At 44.4% G+C, this 23,106-nt stretch overlaps 2 protein-coding genes across 3 annotated transcripts; one reads left to right on the top strand and one right to left on the bottom strand.

The window, feature by feature from the left end:
- Positions 1-1,562: 1,562 nt before the first annotated feature.
- On the bottom strand, positions 1,563-9,109 carry HINT1 (histidine triad nucleotide binding protein 1). The gene is made up of 3 exons (XM_083151541.1): positions 8,919-9,109; positions 4,126-4,230; positions 1,563-1,871 (listed from the first exon to the last, which is right to left on the bottom strand). Exons 1-3 carry the CDS (start codon positions 9,027-9,029, stop codon positions 1,707-1,709), a joined length of 381 nt encoding a protein of 126 aa, XP_083007667.1. The 5' UTR covers positions 9,030-9,109; the 3' UTR covers positions 1,563-1,706.
- Positions 9,110-9,183: 74 nt separating this feature from the next.
- Positions 9,184-22,418, top strand: LYRM7 (LYR motif containing 7). Of its 2 annotated transcripts, none has more exons than XM_083151542.1 (5): positions 9,184-9,359; positions 9,977-10,049; positions 13,458-13,528; positions 14,959-15,040; positions 22,050-22,418. In XM_083151542.1, the coding sequence occupies exons 1-5, from the start codon at positions 9,351-9,353 to the stop codon at positions 22,112-22,114; spliced, it is 300 nt and encodes a 99-aa protein (XP_083007668.1). In that variant the 5' UTR covers positions 9,184-9,350; the 3' UTR covers positions 22,115-22,418. The 2 variants fall into 2 exon arrangements, with proteins under 2 accessions (XP_083007668.1, XP_083007670.1); XM_083151544.1 differs by having other exon boundaries at positions 9,186-9,378.
- Positions 22,419-23,106: the final 688 nt, after the last annotated feature.

Genomic DNA, 23,106 nt, shown 5'->3' with positions numbered 1-23,106 from the left:
GTACATTCTATATGTCGGGATTTTGTCCTTGTAAGGATTTTAAATGTTGGGATTTTGTCCTTGTCGGTATTATGACCTATTGAGGACTTTGAACGTCGGGATTTCATACCGAATCCATGTAAATGGGCAGCAGTACATGTTGACCTATGTCCAAAGACATTGAAAAATTCATGTCAAGTTTTTAATGTCGACCTTTCTCATGTCAGCCACCTGTAGTCAACCTATTGAGTGTTGACCTCTTGCTTGGCAACCCTATGAACCATTCCCTTCCTGGACATAACCTGGCAAATATGCTACCGCTGTAGTCCAGCCAGCAACTGGCAATGGCCTAGTTTAATGAACACATGACAACTGAATAGGAGGCACAACAGCATTCAACCCTCAGTGTGACAGATCACATGCTACTTCATGGCAGGCATTCATTACAGCAATGGACTGTGGTTTGTTGACCCATACACAGGGACAGCGCCAGCAATCACATAACAGCTAAAAATAATATGATCTCAAACTTTTTGGCCAATGTCCGATTTATCTACAGTAGGGGTCCTCAAACTATTTTGCTCTGGGAACCCATCATACAATAAAAATAATTACAGGACCCCAGCAAGTTATTGCAGGTGGTCATCACATGACATGTGTAGTCAGCAGACAGCACAAACATGGCAGCGTTGTGGAGCCGCAAAATTATGGGAGGAGTCTAAAATAACAGACAATCCAACAGATTTTTCAGACTCCTTGAATCACTGACTGAGATTAGAAAAGTCATCAGCCTGATGGTCAGCAACATGGAGTCGCGACCCATGCCCCATACTGAGGTCGGGACCCACAGTTTGAGAAATGCTGACCTACAGTGTAGTCCTAAATATACAAGAGCTAGATATTTGTAGGCCCCATAGCAAAAGCTTATAAGGGCCCCTATTTAGCAACTGATGGTGATAAATGTATGCAAAACATATTACTTAGATGGTAACTATGGGCCCCCTTCAGCGCTGGGCCCCATTGCAGCTGCACCCCTTGCACCTATGGTAGTTACGCCCTTGGCTTCAGCTGTCTAAAATGGCATAGGGAAGTAATCCTGCACATTGCAAACACTTGCAGTGGGATGTAAGGGTAACATTGAACACGATAATGCATTTTATCTTAAGGATTCATATCTGGAAATTCCAATTAATTGGATTAGAAGTATGTTAAATAGCAATAAATAAAAAAAGCCAGTAGCATCAACATGTGTTCCATTAAAAGAGTATATTAACTCTAAAAACAATAATTCGCAAATATGATCACACTGGCTTAATGTAATGTGTATGGGCATCTCACAGACTGTGATAAATGCAGCAAGGCAGAACGGAAAATGGGATGTAGAGTACGCCTCTGAAAGCTGCACTCATTTGTAAAATCATTTTACCAATTTTCTTATCTCATTTGCAACAGATGCTACTAGAATCATAAGCATTATATTTATATACGCGCAAAGGAGGCAGCAACCAAATAAATAAAAATATAACAAGACTGCATGGAATGCCAATTTACAGTAAATAAAACACTTAAAATTCCACACAAAATACAAGAAAAAAAAAACTCATTTTATTTTTTCCATGAGCCATATTAACAGTAGATCCAGCCCTGTCTGAACAAATGACAGAACTGATTTTGTCTGGCAGGAAAGCTTGAGATGGCTTTGTTGGTATGTAGTAGACTGCAGGCTATTAGCCTGGAGGCCAGCCCAGCTGCCGTCCGCCAAGAATATGCAGGTGGAGGTGGTACACAGACTGGCCGCCATCTGGTCCTTCATTTAACACCAGCCGGTAGCCCTTTGCCAGGCCCTGATCAGCAGCGCATTTTGTGCCAACATACATCAGATGTCCTAGTAACTGAACACAGAAAAAGAAGTCAGAAATCTACAGTGCATTTTTTACACAGTTCAACAAATATTTAGCAATACGGCATAATACATACATGACAAGAGACCTTCTCTGACACAACGTGGACAACTAAGGAGGGGATACATAGGGATGACCAGGGGCCAGGATGCCGGCAGTCAGAATACTGATGCTAGTAACCTGAAGGAGGGTCAGGTAAGTATACTTCTTAATAAGTTTTTCACCTCTGTGTTAAACAGGAAAGTTATTTGAACTCTTTGGAACCCCAAATTCATAATTTTACCTCACATTTCTGACTATTGCCACCCCAAATACTTCACCCACCTCCTCAGTATCCCTTCCTTAATGCTCAGGAATGCCAAATCAGACACAGGACTTGTACTTTATCTTTGATTTCACAGCTGCGGTTACAGGATACACAGCATTGCTAGATTTCATCATTCTTGTCACTTTTAATAGAACATCTTCCCTATCCGGCTTTCTGCAGTAGTACCAGAGCAATCTGTTACTACTCCTATGTGTTCTACTACATGTATTCATAGGAGGCCCAAACAACACTAAATCAAGCCAATCCAAAACCTCAATTGATTTACATTTTCTTTTTGAAAGTTTTAAGTTAGTCAGAGGATGAAAGACCTACGAAACTTTTTCTATAGAACCTAAGGAATTGCACACCATCCAGTCTCAAATCTTTAAGTCCTGCAGAAATCATTTTGTAAATGATCAAAATCGTAATAAAAATGTAAAAAATGTATGCAATATTACAGTGACGCTTGGAAGACTAGAATGGGTGCATACATATAGCTGCCCTGATGTTGTGTATATACTGTGGAAAGCAAAAACCCAGCATCCACATATGTTATACAAATAAAGCAGTCTTGGGTTACATTGATTACATCTTTTCTGGGGGATACGGCTGCTAGGTTGACACTATGAAGGACGACATACATTAGGTCAACATGGTAAGAAGGTCGACAGTCAAAATGACGATATGAGGTTTTATTTTTTTATTTCAGCCGACTGGCGGTATTTCATAACCTACCATCAACTAGGACGTGGAGGAAAATATAATAGAGGCACCGTGCCCGAAGCATGGCGAGTGCCGTAAACCATGCGAGGGCCATGCGGTACACTGATAGTGTCCATGTTGACTAACGTTGTAATTCGGGACAAAAGAAAAAGTTTAAAAAAACTCAGTGTTGGCCTTTTGACTGTCGACATAATGCTTGTGTCAACCCTATGACACATACCCTTTTCTGGAATAGTGCTTCAGCGCAATACTGAAAGGAGAGTGACTCTCCTGACTTCTGCTGACCAGGCCTGTATGCAGACAGGTAGTAGAGGTGTCGTCATAAATCATGACAAACAACCCCTCTTGGCATGCAGGGCACATGACAATGTTCTAGCATCTGGTTTCCTTTTACTAAAATATGCTAGTCTCTGAAGTGCTACAATATAGCAGCTGCAGATTTTTTCTAATGCAAGTGCTGTCCTGCATCAGCATTGCAACATAACTGTTGGGGGCATGCCCAGCACCTATGGAGGTGCTGGGTCTCCCCCAAGTTCTCTAGTTAATGTGAATAGATGAAGTGCGAATGCACACAGCATTTATTCACGCGGCGGCAGGGACGGACGGGCCGAATGATATAGCAGGGCGCATTTTCCCCTTTAAAAACCGGGCAGGACGCCGCACCCTGCTAAAACAGCCTAGCGTGAACACTTTACAAGTGTTATAAAAAAAAAAAAACACACAGCAGAGTCTGCTAGTGCGTCCTACTCACATTGCATTGCAATTCTGTCCTATGGTTGCAGATGTGACAATGTCCATCTGTGATCCTGACTGAGGACAGACATGAGTCACAATGGCAGAAATGCAGAAGGAGGTTGCCACAGCTGTGACTGTGGATGGGAGTCAGGAGATTAACATGAAGCAACAGCTAATCCCGTGACCCAGGCAGTTGAACCAAATTACATTCTTGTAAATTCAAGTGTCACCGGGTGTGGGTATATAAATTTAATTTTCTATATTTTGCATCCGGGTGACAGGGATAAAGCAAAGACATTGCATAGTACAACGTATATGTGGGTTTCCTTACAATATATTCAGTTGTTGGATCCTGTTCTGCCCTGTTTAGACACAGTACATGGAAGACGCGTATCTTTTGCTACAGCTTTAGGCTGTGTATCCGCAATGGGCTTTGGAGAAATAGGTTATTCATCCATTTAAAAACAAGCATTCACTTACAGCTTCATCAGCAGGGACCACATCAGATAAATGACTAATGGCCTTCTTAGGCACCACTAGGAAATGTACTGGTGCTTGTGGAGCGACATCATGGAACGCAACACACTAAAGAAGAAGAAAATAAGAGACAGTAAATAATAAAACACACCTCAGGCACTCCATACACACAGAATACTTGTAGTGAAATGCACTCCATGAGCTAGAGAACGATAAAAGAGTCCGCTTAACACAAACTAATGTCTAGACAGACTGGATGCATGGATATAGAAGGCGACAATAACACAATGGGAAAGAGCATTACTGCATGTTGTGCTATGTGTAATTCTAAATACATCCTGAAGAGCTTGGTTCCCTTTGGAGTCAGGAACCTGTGTGGCGCATCCTCATGCTGCACATGTAAGCGGGCAGCTGGGAGCTTTGCTCAAACAGAAAAGAATTTGTCAAAATGTGAACATTTACTTTTTACTGTTTTTGACAAATGTGACAGTAAAAGCATCATGTTCAGAGATAGTGTTAAAATGCATTCATTAGCATTAGTACAGTGTTGGCATTAGGTTGCAGGCATTACGCTGTTCACATTCCAAGTTTTGGTATAGCAACTAATGCCCAATGCAATATGTATTCTATTTTGTTGAGGATTAATTAAAGAGTACACAACTTGTTGCATCCGATTCACATATGCACTAACATTTTGCTAAAGGGAATGCAGTTACCTCAGTTACAGTGATTACATCTATACTAGTTATCAGCCAGTGAAAATGACAGAACATAACACGTAATCAGCTAGCAGCTACAAAGTTTGTCCCTAGTCAGCTGTAAGCCTCCCTGCCTGCCCCAGAATTTGTGGGGGAGGGCTCCCGGGGCACAGGCAGCAGAGGCTGCCCCCCGGGAGGGGCAGGGAGCCGCTCCCCTGGTCCCGCACGTAACAAGCCGGGACCAGAGTGAAGTGAATAAATGAATATTAATGAGCGGCTCCCAGCCTCCTGCTGGCGAATGTGTAAAAATCTGATTTTTTTGGGGCACATTTTTTTTTTTTTTTTTAAAGATCACATTCCAGTTCACCTAAAAAAGATGACGAATGTAAAACGGAGAATCATGGCGAAAATCAATGGAGAAAGCAGTTCTGCATTTGAGCGTTGAATACACTCTCGGCGAATCTCAGTGAAAACCCCATTGAAATTCATGCTCGCTGCAATTCGCTGGTTTAACGGAGAACTGGCCGGCATTCACAGTTCGCTTTCGGTGAACCATGAATAGTGTGAATCATATTTTCAGTGAAAAAAATTCACCGCAAGTAGTGAAAACAGCCCGATTCGCCGATAAAAAAACAGTGAATCGGGAGCATTGAATACTGGCCTAAATGGAACATTCGTGTTTTCTCCAGAAATGCAGCAGTTCGCATGCAGATACAGCTGCATTCGCACAAAGAGTATAAGCATGCTGCATATCATTTTAATCAGCAGAGGCTGCTTGTGTGTCCTATTCACATGATTTTGTGTAGAAGTATTTTATGGAATAAGCTGCATGAAAATACACTCTGCATTACTAAGCAAAGTTACAGCATGGAGAAACGTGCAAGGAGGCTATATGTATGTGGACAAATCTGTATTAGAAAGTAGCTGTTAATGAGACATAGTGGCCAATTCAGACCTGCTCGTAGAGCAGCGAATTCGTCCCCTCTGTCGATGGTGGGGGTCAGCACATAGGCGTTAATACGCATGTGCAGACCCCCGCCGCGGTGGCTGATCCCATAGAAACACCCACCCCCAATTCAAAGACCGGGCAGCCAAAAAGTAAATCCTGGAATGCCTTTCGGCTGTGAGCAGAGGAAACATCTTTGATGGTAGATAACCACCAATGTTTTTTTCCTCTGTACGGGCGCTTGCAAGCGGATGTGTAAGCATACATCTGCATTGCAGCGTAGCTAGGGAATTCGGGTGGCGTGCATTAATCATGGCAGTGTTAAACTGCTCACTAGGCTCTGAATAAATGCAGACTTGCAAGCAGGTTTGAATCGGGCCCATAGTGCTATGATGTGTCTGAGGTGCAACCCATTTATTCAGCCAAGAGCTTCTAGCTCAGGGGTCCTTGAGATCGACCAACAATGCATGGATTTTTTTTTTAGGCCACCTGTGGATCTGTAGAATGTGTCAGTTAGGAATGAATGCAGCACATTTGAATATGTGAGTTAGTAATTACTACACCTGTGCAGGAGCTAGAGGGTCTGGAAAATGTGACCTGTTGGTAGATCTCGAGGACCAGTTTGGCCACCCCTGCTCCATATTAAAAGTTCTAAGGTTTCTAGAAATACAGTCAAAATGCACATGGTGGACACTGACAAAAAGTCGACATGAGATTTGCATTTTTTGGTGTCAATTTCAACAAGTGAGCACGTTGACCCCCAATCAATGTAGTGCTTCGCTCGCCATGTATCGTGCCAAGTGCCTCACTCTGGACCCGGTGTGCACAGCACACTTTACCGTTCCCAATCAGAGTCCACGTGGATGTATGAAATAGTGTCGCCCCCTCACCCAAAAAAAAAACAATATTCTATGTGCTGTAAAAGTCCAACCTGTGGCCCTCCAGCTGTTGTGAAAGTACAAGTCCCATCATGCCTTGCCACAGTTATGCTATTAGGGAATGCTAAAACTATGGCAAGGCATGCTGGGATGTGTAGTTTCACAACAGTTGGAGGGCTGCAGGTCGGACAAGCCTGATTTAGAGCATGCATGCTAAATCTAATCAGATCGCCAGATGAAATAGTTAGACCGACATTATAATAATAAATAATAATAATTTTATTTATATAGCGCTCTTTCTCCAATAGGACTCTATGGGCATACACACAGCGATTTGTGCTTCATTTCTAATGGGCCCCATACACTACAACGATATGTCTGACACTGTATTGGGATACAATTTCCCTTCAACTCCTCCTGGATATTCCAGGGAGTGATTCCATACGATTTTGTACTTTTGTGCTATTTTTGCATAAGATATATCTAGCCATGATTAATCGCATGCAAAATATCTTCTGGTATACATATGTACCATAAGATATATCTGATGGGCTGGGAATGCCAGTCTAAAGGCCCCCATACATTAGGCTGACTTGTCCTTAGGACAAGTCGGACCCAATTCTCCTGTGAGCAGCCCGGCAGCTCCCCGGGAGGCTCACATACAATTTGGCACTCGATGAGCCAAATTTTTCATGTGATAATCGCTTGCGATTTATCACGTCGGGGAGCAGGGGGGCGGGCGGTGAGGGGCAGGGGGCGGACAGTGATCCTCACCAGGGGGAGCAGTGGGGCGGGCAGCGGGTCCCTGAGCACTTAGCTGGCGGTGCAGGCGAGTGCTGACCTGGCCGGGCAGTGTGATCACAGATATCAACACAGTGCTGTGGGACGGGCAGTGCAGTGGCGGGTATTAGATTTTTAAAATACCTGTCAAATGACTGGCCATTCTCTGATTGGCTGACTCTCAGCCAATCAGAGAACGGCCAGTCATTTGACTGGTATTTTAAAAATCTAATACCCGCCACTGCACTGCACAGCCCGTCACACCGCCCGGCCAGGTCAGCACTCGCCGGCGCCGCCAGCTAAGCGCTTAGGGACCCGCTGCCCGCCCCACTGCTCCCCCCGGTCAGTCTGCATGCATATGCCTGTCAGGTGGGCAGGCATATGCATACAGGGAGGTCGGACGTGATCTTATGTGCTGACCGTCCGACCTCCCTGATCCGGTCCGATGCGCACTGGACTGCACATCGGATGTCACACACCTGCGATTTTGGGCCGATTTCACCCAGTTATCGGCAAAAGGTGCCAAAATCGGATGAAATTGTCCCAAAATCGCATAGTGTATGGGGGCCCTAAATTCCTTTTCATATATCGCATGCACAAAAAGCACTACATTTTCAATCCAATAAATCAATAATGCAGCACTTGTGACCTAGGGGCTTCTATCTAACACTCATGGGTCCGCCGAACGGACAGAAGGAAAACACATTTTGCCACCTTACAAACGATATATCGGCATAATCTAATGAAATTGTGCAAAATCGTTGTAATGTATGGGGGCCTTAAGCAAAATAGTCAGATGGTGAAATGGGGCTTAAATCGCCCCATTAGTTAAAAAGCATATAAAATTAGTAAATATTTAGGGTTGTACAAAATGCTACTCTGCCAATAGAATTATCAGTACTTATATGTTAGTTGGGCGCCCACTATAGTAAGTACGCTCATGCCCCCACTATCCATGTCGGCATGGAGTTGATTTTTATATAGTGTGGCGGGCGCAGCGAGCCACCGAGCCCAAAGCATGGCCAGCGTTGTGAGCCCCGTGAGGGGACGCATAAAACTAAGCTTAGTGGGCACCCAACTAACTATAGCTTAGTGGGCACCCAACTAACATATAAGTACCGAATTATCTGGTGGAATAAGAGGGACTACTGCTCATTCTGTACTAAACGAGGTTGAAGAGGTGAATAAGAAGCTGGAGTTTAAAGTGAATTAGAAGCCAATTTCAGCCAAGCCTGTACTAATCACATTGTGATAGTGCAGAGGTGTAGGGGGCCGGCTTCCTGGCACCAGGCGGAATATCATTGCCTGGCATGTGGGCTCATCCACAGTGACAGGTGCTGCAGCTGGGCCAGTGCCAATCACTGCCTCAGCCATGTGCTCAGGTTCCCCTGCCCATTACAGGCTGTATACAATACATCTCCGTGACATAGTCCATAGCGCAGAGTGCCTGCAGTAAAATGCCAGCGGCGCTACCTGGGGCAGGATGCCGCCTACCTGATCGTCCTCGTAGATTATATTGGCCGGGATTTCCTTACGGATGATTTTCCCGAATATGGTATCGCCCCCGGGCCGAGCTGTCTGGGCTTTGCTTATCTCATCAGCCATGGCTGAAGCAGCGCTGCCCTATATCATGCAGCAGTAGCTCCCTGGTCTCTGGGAGGAGACTATTGACTGCCAGCATGACGTCATTGCTCAGCGACAAATCGACGCATTTCAATGTCGGATGTGCTCTCCTCTCTGTCGGCCATCTTGGATTTGGGCACAGGCGGTCGTGGGTATTAGGCGCATAGCCTGGGTTTTGACTCATTTAAATTAGAAACTTGGCGTCACTATGGGCGTTTTTGCCATGCTGTGCTGTGATTGGCTGATAGGGAGCAGCTAGTACAGCAGTGCGACTGTGACCCTGAGGAGGAGGCGGAGCCGAGGATGAGTGAGGTATGGACACAGGATGAAGGTTAGTGTGCTGCCATCCCTGCCAATGTAATGTCTTGTTACAAAGTTCTGTGAGGTTCCCTGTCAGTGTGTGCACTTTGCATTTGATATCAGTACGCCTATAATGTACTTACTACTTGACACTACTATATGACTCAATGGTGCACTGCAGCCACCACATAACAAGCTCCTTAGTTTCTGAACCAATATCCAATTAAAGCAGCAGTGACCAGGGGCTGACTGGTAGGTCCCAGCCAGGGGGCAGATGAAAGCAAGTGACCCATATTTGTAGGTGGTACTTAAAATAAATGGGAAAAGATCCAGGCATAAAATCCTGGGTCAGACCTGAAGGTGTCTTTTCCCCGTGCGATGCGCGCTCCCGCACATATCAAGCAGCACATAAAGTATGTGCAGCCCATACTTTTTGTACTAGATTGCAACGCATCTAGTACAAAAAGCATGCTGCTGTGACAAGATCGCTCTGTGTATGGGCACCTTGTGTTTGCAATGCAAAAGTGGTATTATTGTCTGGCCCATTGAGACTTCACTTCCTAGTTTCCTTATATACAATATGTTATTTACAATTTGACTAACGTGCTTTAAAATTGTTTTATTTATAGGTTCTTAAGCTTTTCAAGACATTGCACAGAACAAGACTACAAGTTTTCCAAAATGACCCCAGGGCATTGGAAGGTAAGACAACTGGGTACTTGTTTCCTATCTGGGCGCCCGCTAAGTTAATTGCGCACCATGCTATTCTCCGTAGAGAAATCGGATCGCATCGCATCGTACACATACACGATATTGAACGATGCGATGCGATGCGATTCGATTTCCCATAGGAAACAATGTTAAATGGCTCAATTTAGCCAAATTCTCATAGGAACAATAGTAAATGGGCCAAAAACACCCCTGAACATTGAAATGTCCCCCCAAAAGTAGTTGACGCCACCCCGCCATCAACGTGAACCCGAAGCGTGGCGAGCGCAGCGAGCCCGCGAGGGGCGGCGGTACGCGTCCTCCGACCTTTTCATGCCCTACTATCCACGTCGGCGTGGAGTGAGAATAGAATAGTGTGGCGAGCGCAGCGAGCCACCGAGCCCGAAGCGTGGCGAGGGGACGCGGATACCTTCACAGGTAAACGCGTCCCTTCGCGGGCTTCCCAGGTGTCCGCGTCGCCATGGACACCTGGGAAGCCCGCGAGGGGACGCGTATAACTGTGAAGGTATCCGCGTCCCCTCGCGGGGCTCGCTGCGCTCGCCACGCTTCGGGCTCGGTGGCTCGCTGCGCTCGCCACACTATTCTATTCTCACTCCACGCCCTAGTGGATAGTAGGGCATGAAAAGGTCGGAGGACGCGTACCGCTGCCCCTCGCGGGCTCGCTGCGCTCGCCACGCTTCGGGTTCACGTTGATGGCGGGGTGGCGTCAACTACTTTTGGGGGGACATTTCAATGTTCAGGGGTGTTTTTGGCCCATTTACTATTGTTCCTATGAGAATTTGGCTAAATTGAGCCATTTCACATTGTTTCCTATGGGAAATCGAATCGCATCGCATCGTTCAATATCGTGTATGTGTACGATGCGATGCGATCCGATTTCATTACGGTGCCGTACGTAGAAAACCTGGGCGCCCAGATAGGAAACAAGTACCGACAACTGTACTGTGAGATATTGGCTTCATGCCAATTTTGTCTATTTGTACAAAGTGATTTTAACTGTGTCATTCAGATTCAATCGGTCCCCTGCGCGTTTGCATGGGGGACCAATTGTTTGCGACTGCGCATAGGTTATCATGTGCATGCGCAGTTGCTGTGTGCGAGCGCCCACATTGCTTGCACACAGAAGTCCGGGCAGGGCAAATTGCATATGGGAACGACCAACGTTTCATGGGCGTTCCCATGCAAATTGCCCAGGGACTCGGGTGTGAGGGGCGGGCAGCTGACGTCAGCGGATGTCAGGGGGCCCGCAGGTCTGGAACACACACCATAGAGGTGTCTCAGATCTGCGAGCACTGACGAAATTATTCGATGGTTGCCGACCATCGTATGACTTCTCCCCCGCACCCAAGGCTGCAAACGGATGATTATGCAGATCATCCATCCACATGCCTTCTGGGGGAGGCCTTGGTGGAGTCTCAAGGCTGTGAAATTCGCAGCCTTGTGAGTCAACCAGAATAAGGGCCACAGTGTGTGGCTTCGTCAAAACTGCTATGTCTGCACTGTCTTTCACGTGCGATAGCAACTAATCTGCTAGACCAGTGGTCAGGGAACTCGGTCCTCATTACCCCACACAGTGCATGTTTTGCTGGTAACCCAGCAGGTGTACTAGTTACAGACACATTGTATAAGGTCCGCAGGTGGAGTTAATTATTTCACTTGTGATTCTTTGAGGAGACCTGCAAAACATGCACTGTGTGGGGTAATGAGGACCGAGTTCCCTGACCACTGTGCTAGGTGATTCTGACTATCTAGTAAAAATCTCCTGGCCAAAACTCACCGTGTGTACACCCCTTAAGATGATTCAGGGGCTATGTTATATTCTACAACCACACTGTAACTCTAATGGCTGTATACTACACATAGCTGGCCTATTACCTATTGATATATTTTATAAAGGGAGGAGCTAGATATACTATAATATGGCAGTTACCAGGTAGGTGGAATATTACAAGACAATATACATGGGTAGAGATGTAAAAAGAGGTGATGGGGGACATTTACTAAGAAGGGAGTTCTATTTGTCATGGGATGTAGTTACCTGAGCAAAAGTCCTGTGAAAAAGTGTCTCTTTTTCAAACTAGAGACTGTAATGAACTTGTCTTCTTGCTCAGTTGTGCACCAGGTCTCCCACTTCTCTTTCTACTCTGGTTAGAGCCTGTTTGTTCTCTGAAGGGAGTAGTACACACCGTTGTAAGAAATGTCCAGTTTCTTGGTAATTTCTCGCATGAAATAGCCTTCATTCAGAATAGACTGTCGAGTTTCTGGCCATTTTGAGAATATAATTGAACCCACAAATGTATTTATTTTATTTATTAACAGTTTCTTATATAGCATATTCCGCAGCGCTTTAAAGAGAGTACTGATGGAGCGGGTCTCTTCTTTGCAGGGGATGGCGATGGCAACGCCAGCCGCCATCCCCTTTCGCCGGCTTCCCCCGGTCACCACCGCCTCCCCCCCTAACCCTGTCCGTCTCCGTGAAGCGTGTGAGTCTCAGTCAGATGGACGCGTTCTGGCTCCATCTGTATTTGAACATTCACATCAGTACCTGCCCCAGTGGAGCTTAAAATCTATATTCCCTACCACATGTACACGCACACAGAGACATTCTACTAGCGTTAACCGGAATACCCGGGGGAAACCCAAGCAAGTACGGGGAGAATATACAAACTTGGCACAGTTAGAACCATGGTGGGGATCGAACCCATGACCTCAGCGCTGTGAGGCAGTAATGCTAACCATTACACCATCCGTGCTGCCACAAATATGATGCTTCAGATACTCAACTAGCTCAAAGGAAGGCCAATTTTATAGCTTCTCTAACGAGCAAACCCACTTCAGATGTGCTAACATAATTGCTTTTTTGCAAAGGGTTTTCTAATCCTCCATTAGTCTTCTAAAGCGATTAGCAAACACAATGTACCCTTAGAATATTGGAGTGATGGTTGCTGGGGCACCTTGAACGTGGCGGGGCCTGCCCGGCAACATCACAAATGTCTCTTGCAGGCGTGCAGAAGCCCGCAGCGGGGACGGACAGGCTAGGTTCTTTTAGCAGGGCGCCGTAAAACGGGCAGGGCGCATTTTGCCCTTTAAAAATCAGGCAGGGCGCACAACCCGCTAAAACAGCCTAGCGTGAACACTAAACACCTATGTAGATATTCTTTTAAAAACCAAACATTTGCAGCTAGTATAGTCTTTTACCACATTAATAATATATAGAGTGTATTTCTGATTAATTTATTGTTATCTTCATTGAAAAAAGTGCTTTTCTTTTTAAAAAAAAATAAGGAAATTTCTAAGTGACCCCAAACTTTTGAACGGTAGTGTATTTACCTTGACAGTAATACTGACTGAAGAGTTTAATTCTTTGTTATTTCATTTTAGCCGCAAGACAGAAAATTAATGAAGAATTCAAGAAAGGCAAAGTTGAAAGTTCTCCTGAAAAAATATCCGAGGTAAGGGGTATGGATCACTGGACAGACAGCAACTACGTCGACATGACTGAAGGTCGACATGGGTTATATAAACATGCATTAGGTTGACATTGGGAAGTCAAAGGGTCAACATGGAATTTTTCACCTGTTTTTGTCCTGAATGTCGACATGGACACTGAAACGTAGCACAGCATCCCCTCGCATGTCTCGCTGCACTCGCTATGCTTTGGGCACGGTGCCTCGCTATGCTTGGCACACTATTTAATTCTCCCACCACACCCTAGTGGATGGTAGGGCATGAACTACCACCTGTCGGCACATGTCAGCTCAAAAATAAGTGAAAAACTTCATGTCAACCTTTTGACTGTCGAACTTCCCTATGTTGACCTAATGACCCTGTCGACCTAATGCTTGTAGACCTAGTGACTGTTTCCTGATGTTGCCTGTTTATTAAGCTTTAAATAAAATTACATTCAACTCATGTTGATTGTGAGTTAGGGCAGTAATAATCTTTTATTTATATTTATTTATTATCTGTGTTCCCTAGCAGAGTGGTTCCCAAATGCCCAGATTACACTTACTGTCTACTATATTACTATGAGGGGATGTAAGGCATTTCCTGCAGTCATATTGTTTGGATCTCTGGCCTTGAGGTGTGTACAAATGGTGCGATTGCTTTGTGATTCGAGATCGAATCGCACGTCAGGCAAAACACAGTTGATTTTGATTACACAGTCTTGCCTGCACAGTCTATTTTTCTGTTTGATTTCCACATCCTGAAGCACGAGAGCATGTTTCAGGAATGAACTGCTATTGACAGAAAACTGTTCGATTCAATTTCACTACACAGTCAAAGTCAAATAGAAAGTTAAGCTGGCCATACATCTACAGATTTAGGGGGACATTTACTAAGATGTGTATTCCACTTCACATGTGATGTCCTATCTTCTAAAGGGTGTTAAATAAATAAGAAGCAGATTTTGATTGGTTGCCCATAGCAACATCACATGTGAAGTAGAATACACATCTTAGTAAATGTCCCCCTTATTGTCTGATCTGGTTGGTTGGAACAAAAACCTGGTAATGGATGAGGGCTAATGACAGTTGACCCTTTGCTTCGAAATGCTGGAAAACTGCCAAACTGCCATTCAGATACTACCAGGTTTTTTTCCAACCGGCCAGATCTGACAATAAATCTGTATATGTATGGTCAGCTTTAGTCAGAATTGCACCGTGTGTACACAGCATGAATGTTTCAAGGTCCTAACCACTGGTCTAACTCTTTATACTGTATAACCTGCTTTACAGATGTTAAAATATGTGTTAGGCAGGTTGCACTAGAGATAACAGATTAATTCTATTTTGCCATTAAATAGAGGTAAATATACTGCTTAATATTTTTAATAACCAGCTACTACTCTATATTTATGATTGTTTTTTTATTTTACTAGCTGCTAAAAATAGGGCAAGATGTGGATATCCTGCTCAGAACAACCGTTATCCAGGGCGTTCACACTGATTCCAACAGGATAGGTAAGCGTCACTTTCCATTTAGTAGGAGAGTCATTAGGGAATACAAACTACGAGCTGACTCTCATTATTATAGGGTACAGTGACTACAACCAGACCTATAATATGAATCCAGTGTATACTGTTCCTAGCAGTTACAAAATGTGTAAAATTGCCATTTCAGGTAAGACTACATCCACCAGTCGTCCTATAATGATATAGTATTTCAGATCTTTCTTCCATGTTGAGCAAATGTATGTCTTATGACTTGCAGACTTTTCTATTCTTTGCCTGTCCTGTGAGGTGTGTATGTACTATCTTGGTAGATTAAAATATGTACATAGGTATTAAGCTATAACGCAAATAAATGATATCTACATATCAGATACTTTATCAAAATAATTGATCCATCTTTATAGGGGTCAGTTAAACATTACTTAGTGTTTCCCATATCCAGTCTTGCGGGATTTCTAGGTATCACCACAGAATCACGTAAAATCTAGTGAAATAATAAGTGTGACCTTTGGATCACATAAAATATGTTGACTGTTGATGTATACACCTTTGGTCTATGACAGAGATATGTATAACTTGCACTTATAGGGAATCCTGGGGACCCGGATATGAGAAGCACTGAGCTAAGTATAGATTCTGCAGTATACACTACTCTAGAATCAAGCAGCATGACTCTAGCACTCCCATACATGAGATGTCATGGTAGTGTCAGGAAACTCCTATCTCCTAGCTGCATATTCTCTGTCATTTCCCCAAAGTATTTCTATTTATTCTTCTGGAGATCCACTTGATTCTCCCATTCGATCTATCCAATTTCCCATTGGGTCTCCTATCCTCATCATTGGGGACTCCCCAATCTTGCTATCTCTCTTATTTATTTGGCTTTTCCCAATGGACCTTCTCCCCCTCTCACATCAATGGTCACTCCCTTGACCTGCTATTTGTTCATCTCTGTACAGTTTCCAACTTCAACAACTTCCCCCTCCCTCTCTCTGTCCACCACCTATACATTTATCATTACCCGCCCATCATTATAATGTGTTATAGCTATAGCACTACCATTTGGTGATCAAGGACCAAATAAAATTATTTATCGTCTATGTGATAGGACAAACCGGAGCTTGTGGCTTCTAATCATAATGTTTGGACAAACTGAAGCCGCACCCTCTCCACCAGCACATAAATGAACCTAAGGGTGACATGTAAGCAAAATGTACTTCACTTCTTAATCATTTTTGCTAAATTTTACAATGAGAAACATTTGTCTTAGGGGTGCCATGAAAAAAACATACTGATATTCCAGTGTCCGGAATGTTTGGGAACCATTGTTTTACGTCCATGCCCTTGATACTGTCCTTGACTCTTCTGTCTCAGCTATTACCATTTATCTTTGGTGGTCCCCTCTCCAACTCTGCCAGTCTACATTAACCCTGCTTTCTCCAAAATTGATCTCGCTCTACTAAACTCTTATGGAGGATATGACTCCAACTTCCTCAACTTCAAAGTCTTTCATCCTGTAGCTGCACTTTCTCACTTACTAAATAATTCTACTTCAAAGCCAGGCCTACAACCCTCACTACCGTCAACTCTCAACTTCAGTGTGCCTGATTTTGTCACCATGAAATCACTTAAGGTTTAACCTCCTTCTCCCACCACTCCCAGGATTGCCAAACTTGGCCTTATTCACCCCAGTCTCTGGTACTGATGTTACTGCCCCTTTGACACTATTCCATCTGAGCTCCAATGATAATTTCCCATTAAGATATGCTCCCACATTGTCCAACTGGTCATAGTCTTTCTCTTCTATCACCTTCCCTTCATCCTTCAAGCATGCAATTGTCTCCATATTTTTAAGAAACTCAATAATTAGTTCATTAAGTGTGTAGATGAATATTGCCTCACCTCCTTCCTCTCCTACCACTCACTCCTACACTTACCCTGGCTTTAGTCTCATTCCAGAACAACTACCATTACTAAGGGGATGCAGTCAAAATCCTGACAAGGACAAAAGCCAGACGTTTAAAATCCCGACAAGGTCAAAATATCGACATTTAGAATGTACAGGTGAAACTGTTAACATGACTTTGGGTCGACAGGTCGCGAGGTCGACATGGGTTTTTTCACTGTTTTTTGACCCGACATGCGCTGACAGGCAGTATTTCATGCCCTACCATCCACCAGGGCGTGGTGGGAGAACAAAATAGTGTGCCGAGCGCAGCGAGGCACCATGCCCGAAGCATCGCGAGCGAAGCGAGCGGCTGTGGTTCACTTCCAACTGTGTCCATGTCGACTCTGTCAACATTCGGGTCAAAAACCAGTGAAAAAAACCATGTCGACCTCGCGACCTGTCGACCGAAAGTCATGTTGACCGTTTCACCTGTACGTTCTATATGTCGGGATTTTGCCCTTGTCGGGATTATGACCGTTGGGATTTCATACCGAATCCTTACTAAGTTAATGGATGATCTCACAGCCAAATACAATCAGAATCAGAATCTTTATTTATCATAAAATGGCCACATGCAGTGAACATTAAACGAAAATAAAAGAGCATACAGCACATATATACAGCAAAGGCATAAAAAGACAGTGATAACAGACAACCAAATCGTACATGCCTACATTATTCACCCCTAAGATTTACAGTTATTTAAAATCCGAACAGCTATTGGAAAAAAACTCTCTCTAAATCTCTTTGTCTTACATAAAACTGATCGATAACGCCTATGAGATGGTAATAAGGAGAAAAAGTCATTATATGGGTGGGTAAAATCACTCAAAATACATTTTGTCTTCGAAGAAAGTCGACTCAGGAAGATGTCGTGCAGGTTTGGCAGAACAACACCCACTGCCTTACCCGCAGTTGACACAACCCTCTGAAGGGACTTTCGATTCGCAGCTGAGCAAGGACCAAACCAGGCCAATAACCCATAAGTGAGGATGCTCTCAATGACACAAGAGTAAAAATTGGTCAGGGTCTTCTCACTCAGACCAGCCAGTCGCAGTTTCCTCAGGAAATACATGCGCTGGTTGGCCTTCTTAATAATGATGTTAATATGGGTATTCCATGAAAGATCGTTAGCAATATTGATACCCAGAAACTTGAAAGTATCAACAATCTCCACCGGTTGACCATTTAAGACCAACGGACAACACACAGTCTTTTTGTACCTCCTAAAATCTAAAAATACAAAGACCATATCACAGCTTGCCAGAACCCAGCACTTACCAGGTCCAGCAGCAATGGTCAGTGGGATCCTCTGTGCACTGGGCCGGGAGTTCCTGGCACCCACTATTGTAGTTCCCCTCCTGGCCAGTGCAGGGTCCACTGGTATCTCCTGTGTTCCTGAGTGCTGCTACTGTGGCTCAGCCTTCTCACCCTTGACTCTTACTTGTCCATTTCCTAAGCAGAGCGGAGCTTCTGAAAGGAGAATGGGCATTACATCCACAAGTGTTCCAGGAGATTGTAGCTCTTTGGGGGCTTCCAGAAGTGGACTTGATGGTGTACAGGCACAATTGTCAAGTACACAGGTTCTGTGCGAGGACCAGGGATCCGCTGCCTTGGGCGGTGGATGCCATTACAGTGCCCTGGAAGGTCAGGTTGGCATATGTCTTCCCTCCATTTCCCATGATTGCCCGGGTGCTGAAGAGGGTGAGAGCGCAAGGTACATGCGTCATCCTGATAGCGCCGGATTGGCCAAGTAGATCTTGGTACTCCAGCTTTCTGAGGTTATCGACAGTGTCGTGGCATCTTCCTGTTCGGCCAGACCTGCTCAGTCAAGGTCCTTTCTTACATCAGGACCTAGCTTGGCTAAAGTTGACGGCCTGGCTCTTGAAACCTCTATCTTAAAGAAGAAGGGGTTTTCAGAAGCCATTATCCGTACCATGATTAATGCAAGGAAACCGGTTTCTTCTTTAAACTATTATGGGGTTTGGAAAACATACATTTATATGGTGTAAACGGCAAAAAGTTCACACATCTAGTTAAAGTCTCCAGACTTCTAGAATTTTTACAGAATGGTTTCTCCTCGGGCCTGTCTTCAGTCCTTGAAAGTTCAATTGTCGGCTTTCTCTATCTTTTTTCAAAAGAAAGTAGCTTTGTTACCGGGGGTACAGATGTTTCGGTACTCTTTACCTAGCACGGCGCCCATGAATTTGATCGTGGGCATCGCAGGTAAAAAAAATCGCGGGCATTGAATGCACTAAAAATGGGGTGCGACGCGACCGATGCGATGCCCGCGATTTCCCATAGGGATCAATGTTAAATTTCTCAATTGACCCGATTTTACTGTTCAATGCACACAGAGGCCAAATAGCCACCCTGAAGTGTTAAATGGCCCCCACAATTGTTAACGCCACCCCACGATCAACGTCAACCCGAAGCGTGGCGAGCGCAGCGAGCCCGCGAGGGGCGGCGGTACGCGTCCTACGACCTTTTAATACCCCCACTATCCACGTCGGCGTGGAGTTGAGAATAGAATAGTGTGGCGAGCGCAGCGAGCCACCGAGCCCGAAGCGTGGCGAGGGGACGCGGATACCTTCACAGGTAAACGCGGGCTTCACAGGTATCCGCGTCCCCTCGCGGGGCTCGCTGCGCTCGCCACGCTTCGGGCTCGGTGGCTCGCTGCGCTCGCCACACTATACTATTCTCAACTCCACGCCGACGTGGATAGTGGGGGTATGAAAAGGTCGTAGGACGCGTACCGCCGCCCCACGCGGGCTCGCTGCGCTCGCCACGCTTCGGGTTCACGTTGATCGTGGGGTGGCGTTAACAATTGTGGGTGCCATTTCACACTTCAGGGTGGCTATTTGGCCTCTGTGGGCCATTTAACATTGTTTCCTATGGGAAAATCGGGTCAATTGAGGCATTGAACAGAAAAATCGGGTCAATTGAGAAATTTAACATTGTTCCCTATGGGAAATCGCGGGCATCGCGTCGGTCGCGTCGCACCCGATTTTTTTAGTGCACTCAATGCCCGCGATGGGCGCCGTGCTAGGTAAAGAGTACCGATGTTTCTCCAAGGAGTTACGTGGCTGAAGCCTCCTTATAAACAACCAGTGGCACCCTGGGATTTCTCCCTGGTGTTATCAGTCATTCAGAAACCTCCTTTTGAACCATTAAGGTCGGCTGACCTGAAATTTGTTACATGGAAATTGACCTTTTTCTTCGCATTCGCCTCTGCAAGGCGTGTTTCTGAGTTGGGGGCCTTATCTTGTAGGTCTCCGTTTTTGATATTTCATGATGATAGGGCTGTGCTGCGAACAGTTCCTACGTTTTTCCCTAAGGTTGTTTCTTTGTTTCATTTAAACCAAGAAATTGTTCTTCCCGTGTTCAGTCCTCCGGAGGAGATCAGAAATAGGGACAGACTTAAACATTTGGATGTTGTTCGCGCTTTGCGCATTTATGTGGACAGAGTGAATGATCTCTGTAAAACTGATTTACTATTGGTTTTGTATGATGTACACAAAAGGGGATGGCCAACTTCTAAGCAGACCATTGCTCGGTGGTTAAGGTCTGTAATTGCCTTTGCTTATACCAAAGTTGGCAGACCAGTGCCTTCCAGAATTAATGCTCATACCACTAGGTTGGTTGCTACTTCATGGGTGGTGCGTCACGGGGCTACGGCACAGCAGGTATGCAGGGCTGCCACTTGGTCATCTGTTCACACATTCACCAAATTTTATAGGTTCCATGAGTTTGCGTCGGAGGACGCATCATTTGGGCGAGCAGTGATCAGAACTGCAGACCTTAGTGTACCCTCCCAAAGGACCGGCTCTTGAACGTCCCATGGTTAAGCTGTGTCACCAGGAGGAATGAAAGAGAAAAGGGGATTTTTGTAAGAAATTACCGTTCGAATCCCTTTCTCTGAATCCATCCTGGTGACACAGTAATCCCTCCCTTACGCTCAGTAAGTAATGCCATTTCATGTGTTGTCATGTTATGATGGTTATGATATGTTCAGGCGTTATACTGAGTTAATGTATCCTAGTGTGCTCTGGAAATTGAACTGAGGAATGCTGGGATGCAGAAGGGAGGAGCCTGCCCCTCAAAGCTTTAGCATAGGTGCCCAGCTCCTTCGGACCCTCCTACATCCCATGGTTGAGCTGTGTCACCAGAATGTATTCAGAGAAAGTTCTTACAAAAAATCCCCTTATTAGGCTGCTTTAGCAGGCCACTACACCCTGACTGATTTTGAAATGTCAAAATTCTCTCTGCCCTTATCATGGTGCACTGTAAAGCAGCCTGACCACATGTGGGGAAACTTGGCGTTACCGATCACCACCAAGTGAATAGAGAGCTATGGGTCAGCCCAGCATGTCCATTAGTGCTGGGCATGCTTCCTAAAGTGACGAATGAGGAGCGTGTTGCAAAACCATGCCCTCTTTACCGGAGCGCACACGGGATGTCCTCTCCACACTGCAGTGTCCTGCCCTGCACAGGTGTGAACACTACCTATGTAAACCTATATACTGACTGTAATAGTTTGTACTATATATCCTGTTGTCATTTAGATCCCCTTGTGTGGCACTATGGTACCCTCGTTGTGTTGTATAAATAAAAACTTTAAAAAAGACTGTTCTAATAATAATAATATCTTAAGTGAGCATGTACATCCTCTGAGCACACACGGCTTGTGTCTGTAGTTTATCTCTTCCACTTACAGCCATATGTGCCAAGCAAGGTGCTTCAGGGATATTGACATGAAAGTGCAGAACTATGAGGTGTGTTTTATTTGTGCCCCTACTTCTCCTGCAGGTGAGCAGCATGACTGCGAAGAACAGGTCCCTCTCTTCCTTAGCAGCATACAACATACTCTGTTCTCATACAACTCTTAATCAGGCTTTAAATCTATTCCTTTGAGCTTTCTGTTGCTGTACTTGCTTAGAAAATGTTGTATTATCTACTAAGTTGTTTTCCTTAGAGACCATTTTATTGGTGGATGGCATTTTCCATCTTCAGTTGAAATGACAAAAAGAATAAATAAGTAATTTTATGCTTGTTTGCATTTCATTTCAGTTCTGCAGCCGAGACAAGAGGTCCTACTAGACAATGCACCATACTGTGATTCACCGGAGAAATAACAGCCATACAACCATCTTCTAAACCACTTTATCAACATTATTTTGGCAAATTATTTTGTTTCCATTTGGGAGACATTATCATAAATGCACAGGGAAAACCTGCTACAAATGCTTTGTTGAAATGTTCTATGCTTTTATGTCCGTGTACTACTTACATGTTTTTTCTACTTTCAATCCCAGGAAGACTTTGTAAATTACTTGTTATGCTGTGATTAAATTATTTGGCTCTAGGTATTTTTTTTACTAATGTACTCCTGATATTCCTTATCTGTCATTAATAAAGTAGTCACATAGTAAGAAAAACTATGCTGTAAGTAAGTCATCACTTTAACTTTGTTTTACTTGGTAGCTGAGTCCTCACTTGTGGAGTCACAAATAATTGGCTATGAGCATTATTAAGAAATTAAGGTGCCCATACACGTACCAATTACCCGGTACTCTTTGTGCTAAAATAGCATCGCATCGCATGCACAACGATGCTATTTTAGCACAAAAAGTACCGGGTAATCAGTACGTGTATGGGCACCTTTAGTTCTGAATCTTTAAACATACATAAGAAGATTGTTGTGTGTCTGTGTGTGTGTGTGTGTGTGTGTGTGTGTGTATATGTATATATATATATATATATATATATATATATATGTATGTACATGTGTATGTGTGTGTGTGTGTGTGTGTGTATATATATATATATATATATATATATATATATATATATATATAAGTTGAAGACCGTGCGTGTCTGTCGCATTGCAGACACACCTTGGCACTCAGAGCCACCAAATTCAGCATCAAGATACCTCTGGACCTGGTGGTGTGCACCTCAAAGCCGTTTTTGCAAAATTTTACTTAGAAATTTAAAAAACACCAAGTTTTAATTTGCCTTCATTGAGGATCTGGGGAAAAGATTGACGAAGGAACAACCACACCTGATTTCATTGCTGTCATTGAGTATGAATGACACATTCTAACATTATGGTGAAGGCTTTAAA

The sequence above is a fragment of the Crinia signifera genome, chromosome 1, assembly GCF_055691185.1.
Source record: "Crinia signifera chromosome 1, ASM5569118v1, whole genome shotgun sequence".
Classification (NCBI taxonomy): Eukaryota; Metazoa; Chordata; class Amphibia; order Anura; family Myobatrachidae; genus Crinia; species Crinia signifera.
The sequence above is the reverse complement of the archived record's forward strand: the minus strand, read 5'-3'. Positions and strand labels throughout refer to the sequence as shown.

Bases quoted from the DNA above. Each gene is read 5' to 3' on its own strand.
- HINT1 (XM_083151541.1), bottom strand. From the start codon at position 9,029: ATGGCTGATGAGATAAGCAAAGCCCAGACAGCTCGGCCCGGGGGCGAT. The intron at 4,231-8,918 runs GTAGGCGGCATC...CTTCTTCTTTAG, and splicing joins TAATCTACGAGGACGATCAG to TGTGTTGCGTTCCATGATGT. The intron at 1,872-4,125 runs GTAAGTGAATGC...TTCTGTGTTCAG, and splicing joins TGGTCCCTGCTGATGAAGCT to TTACTAGGACATCTGATGTA.
- LYRM7 (XM_083151542.1), top strand. The intron at 10,050-13,457 runs GTAAGACAACTG...ATTTCATTTTAG, and splicing joins TGACCCCAGGGCATTGGAAG to CCGCAAGACAGAAAATTAAT. The intron at 15,041-22,049 runs GTAAGCGTCACT...ATTTCATTTCAG, and splicing joins CACTGATTCCAACAGGATAG to TTCTGCAGCCGAGACAAGAG.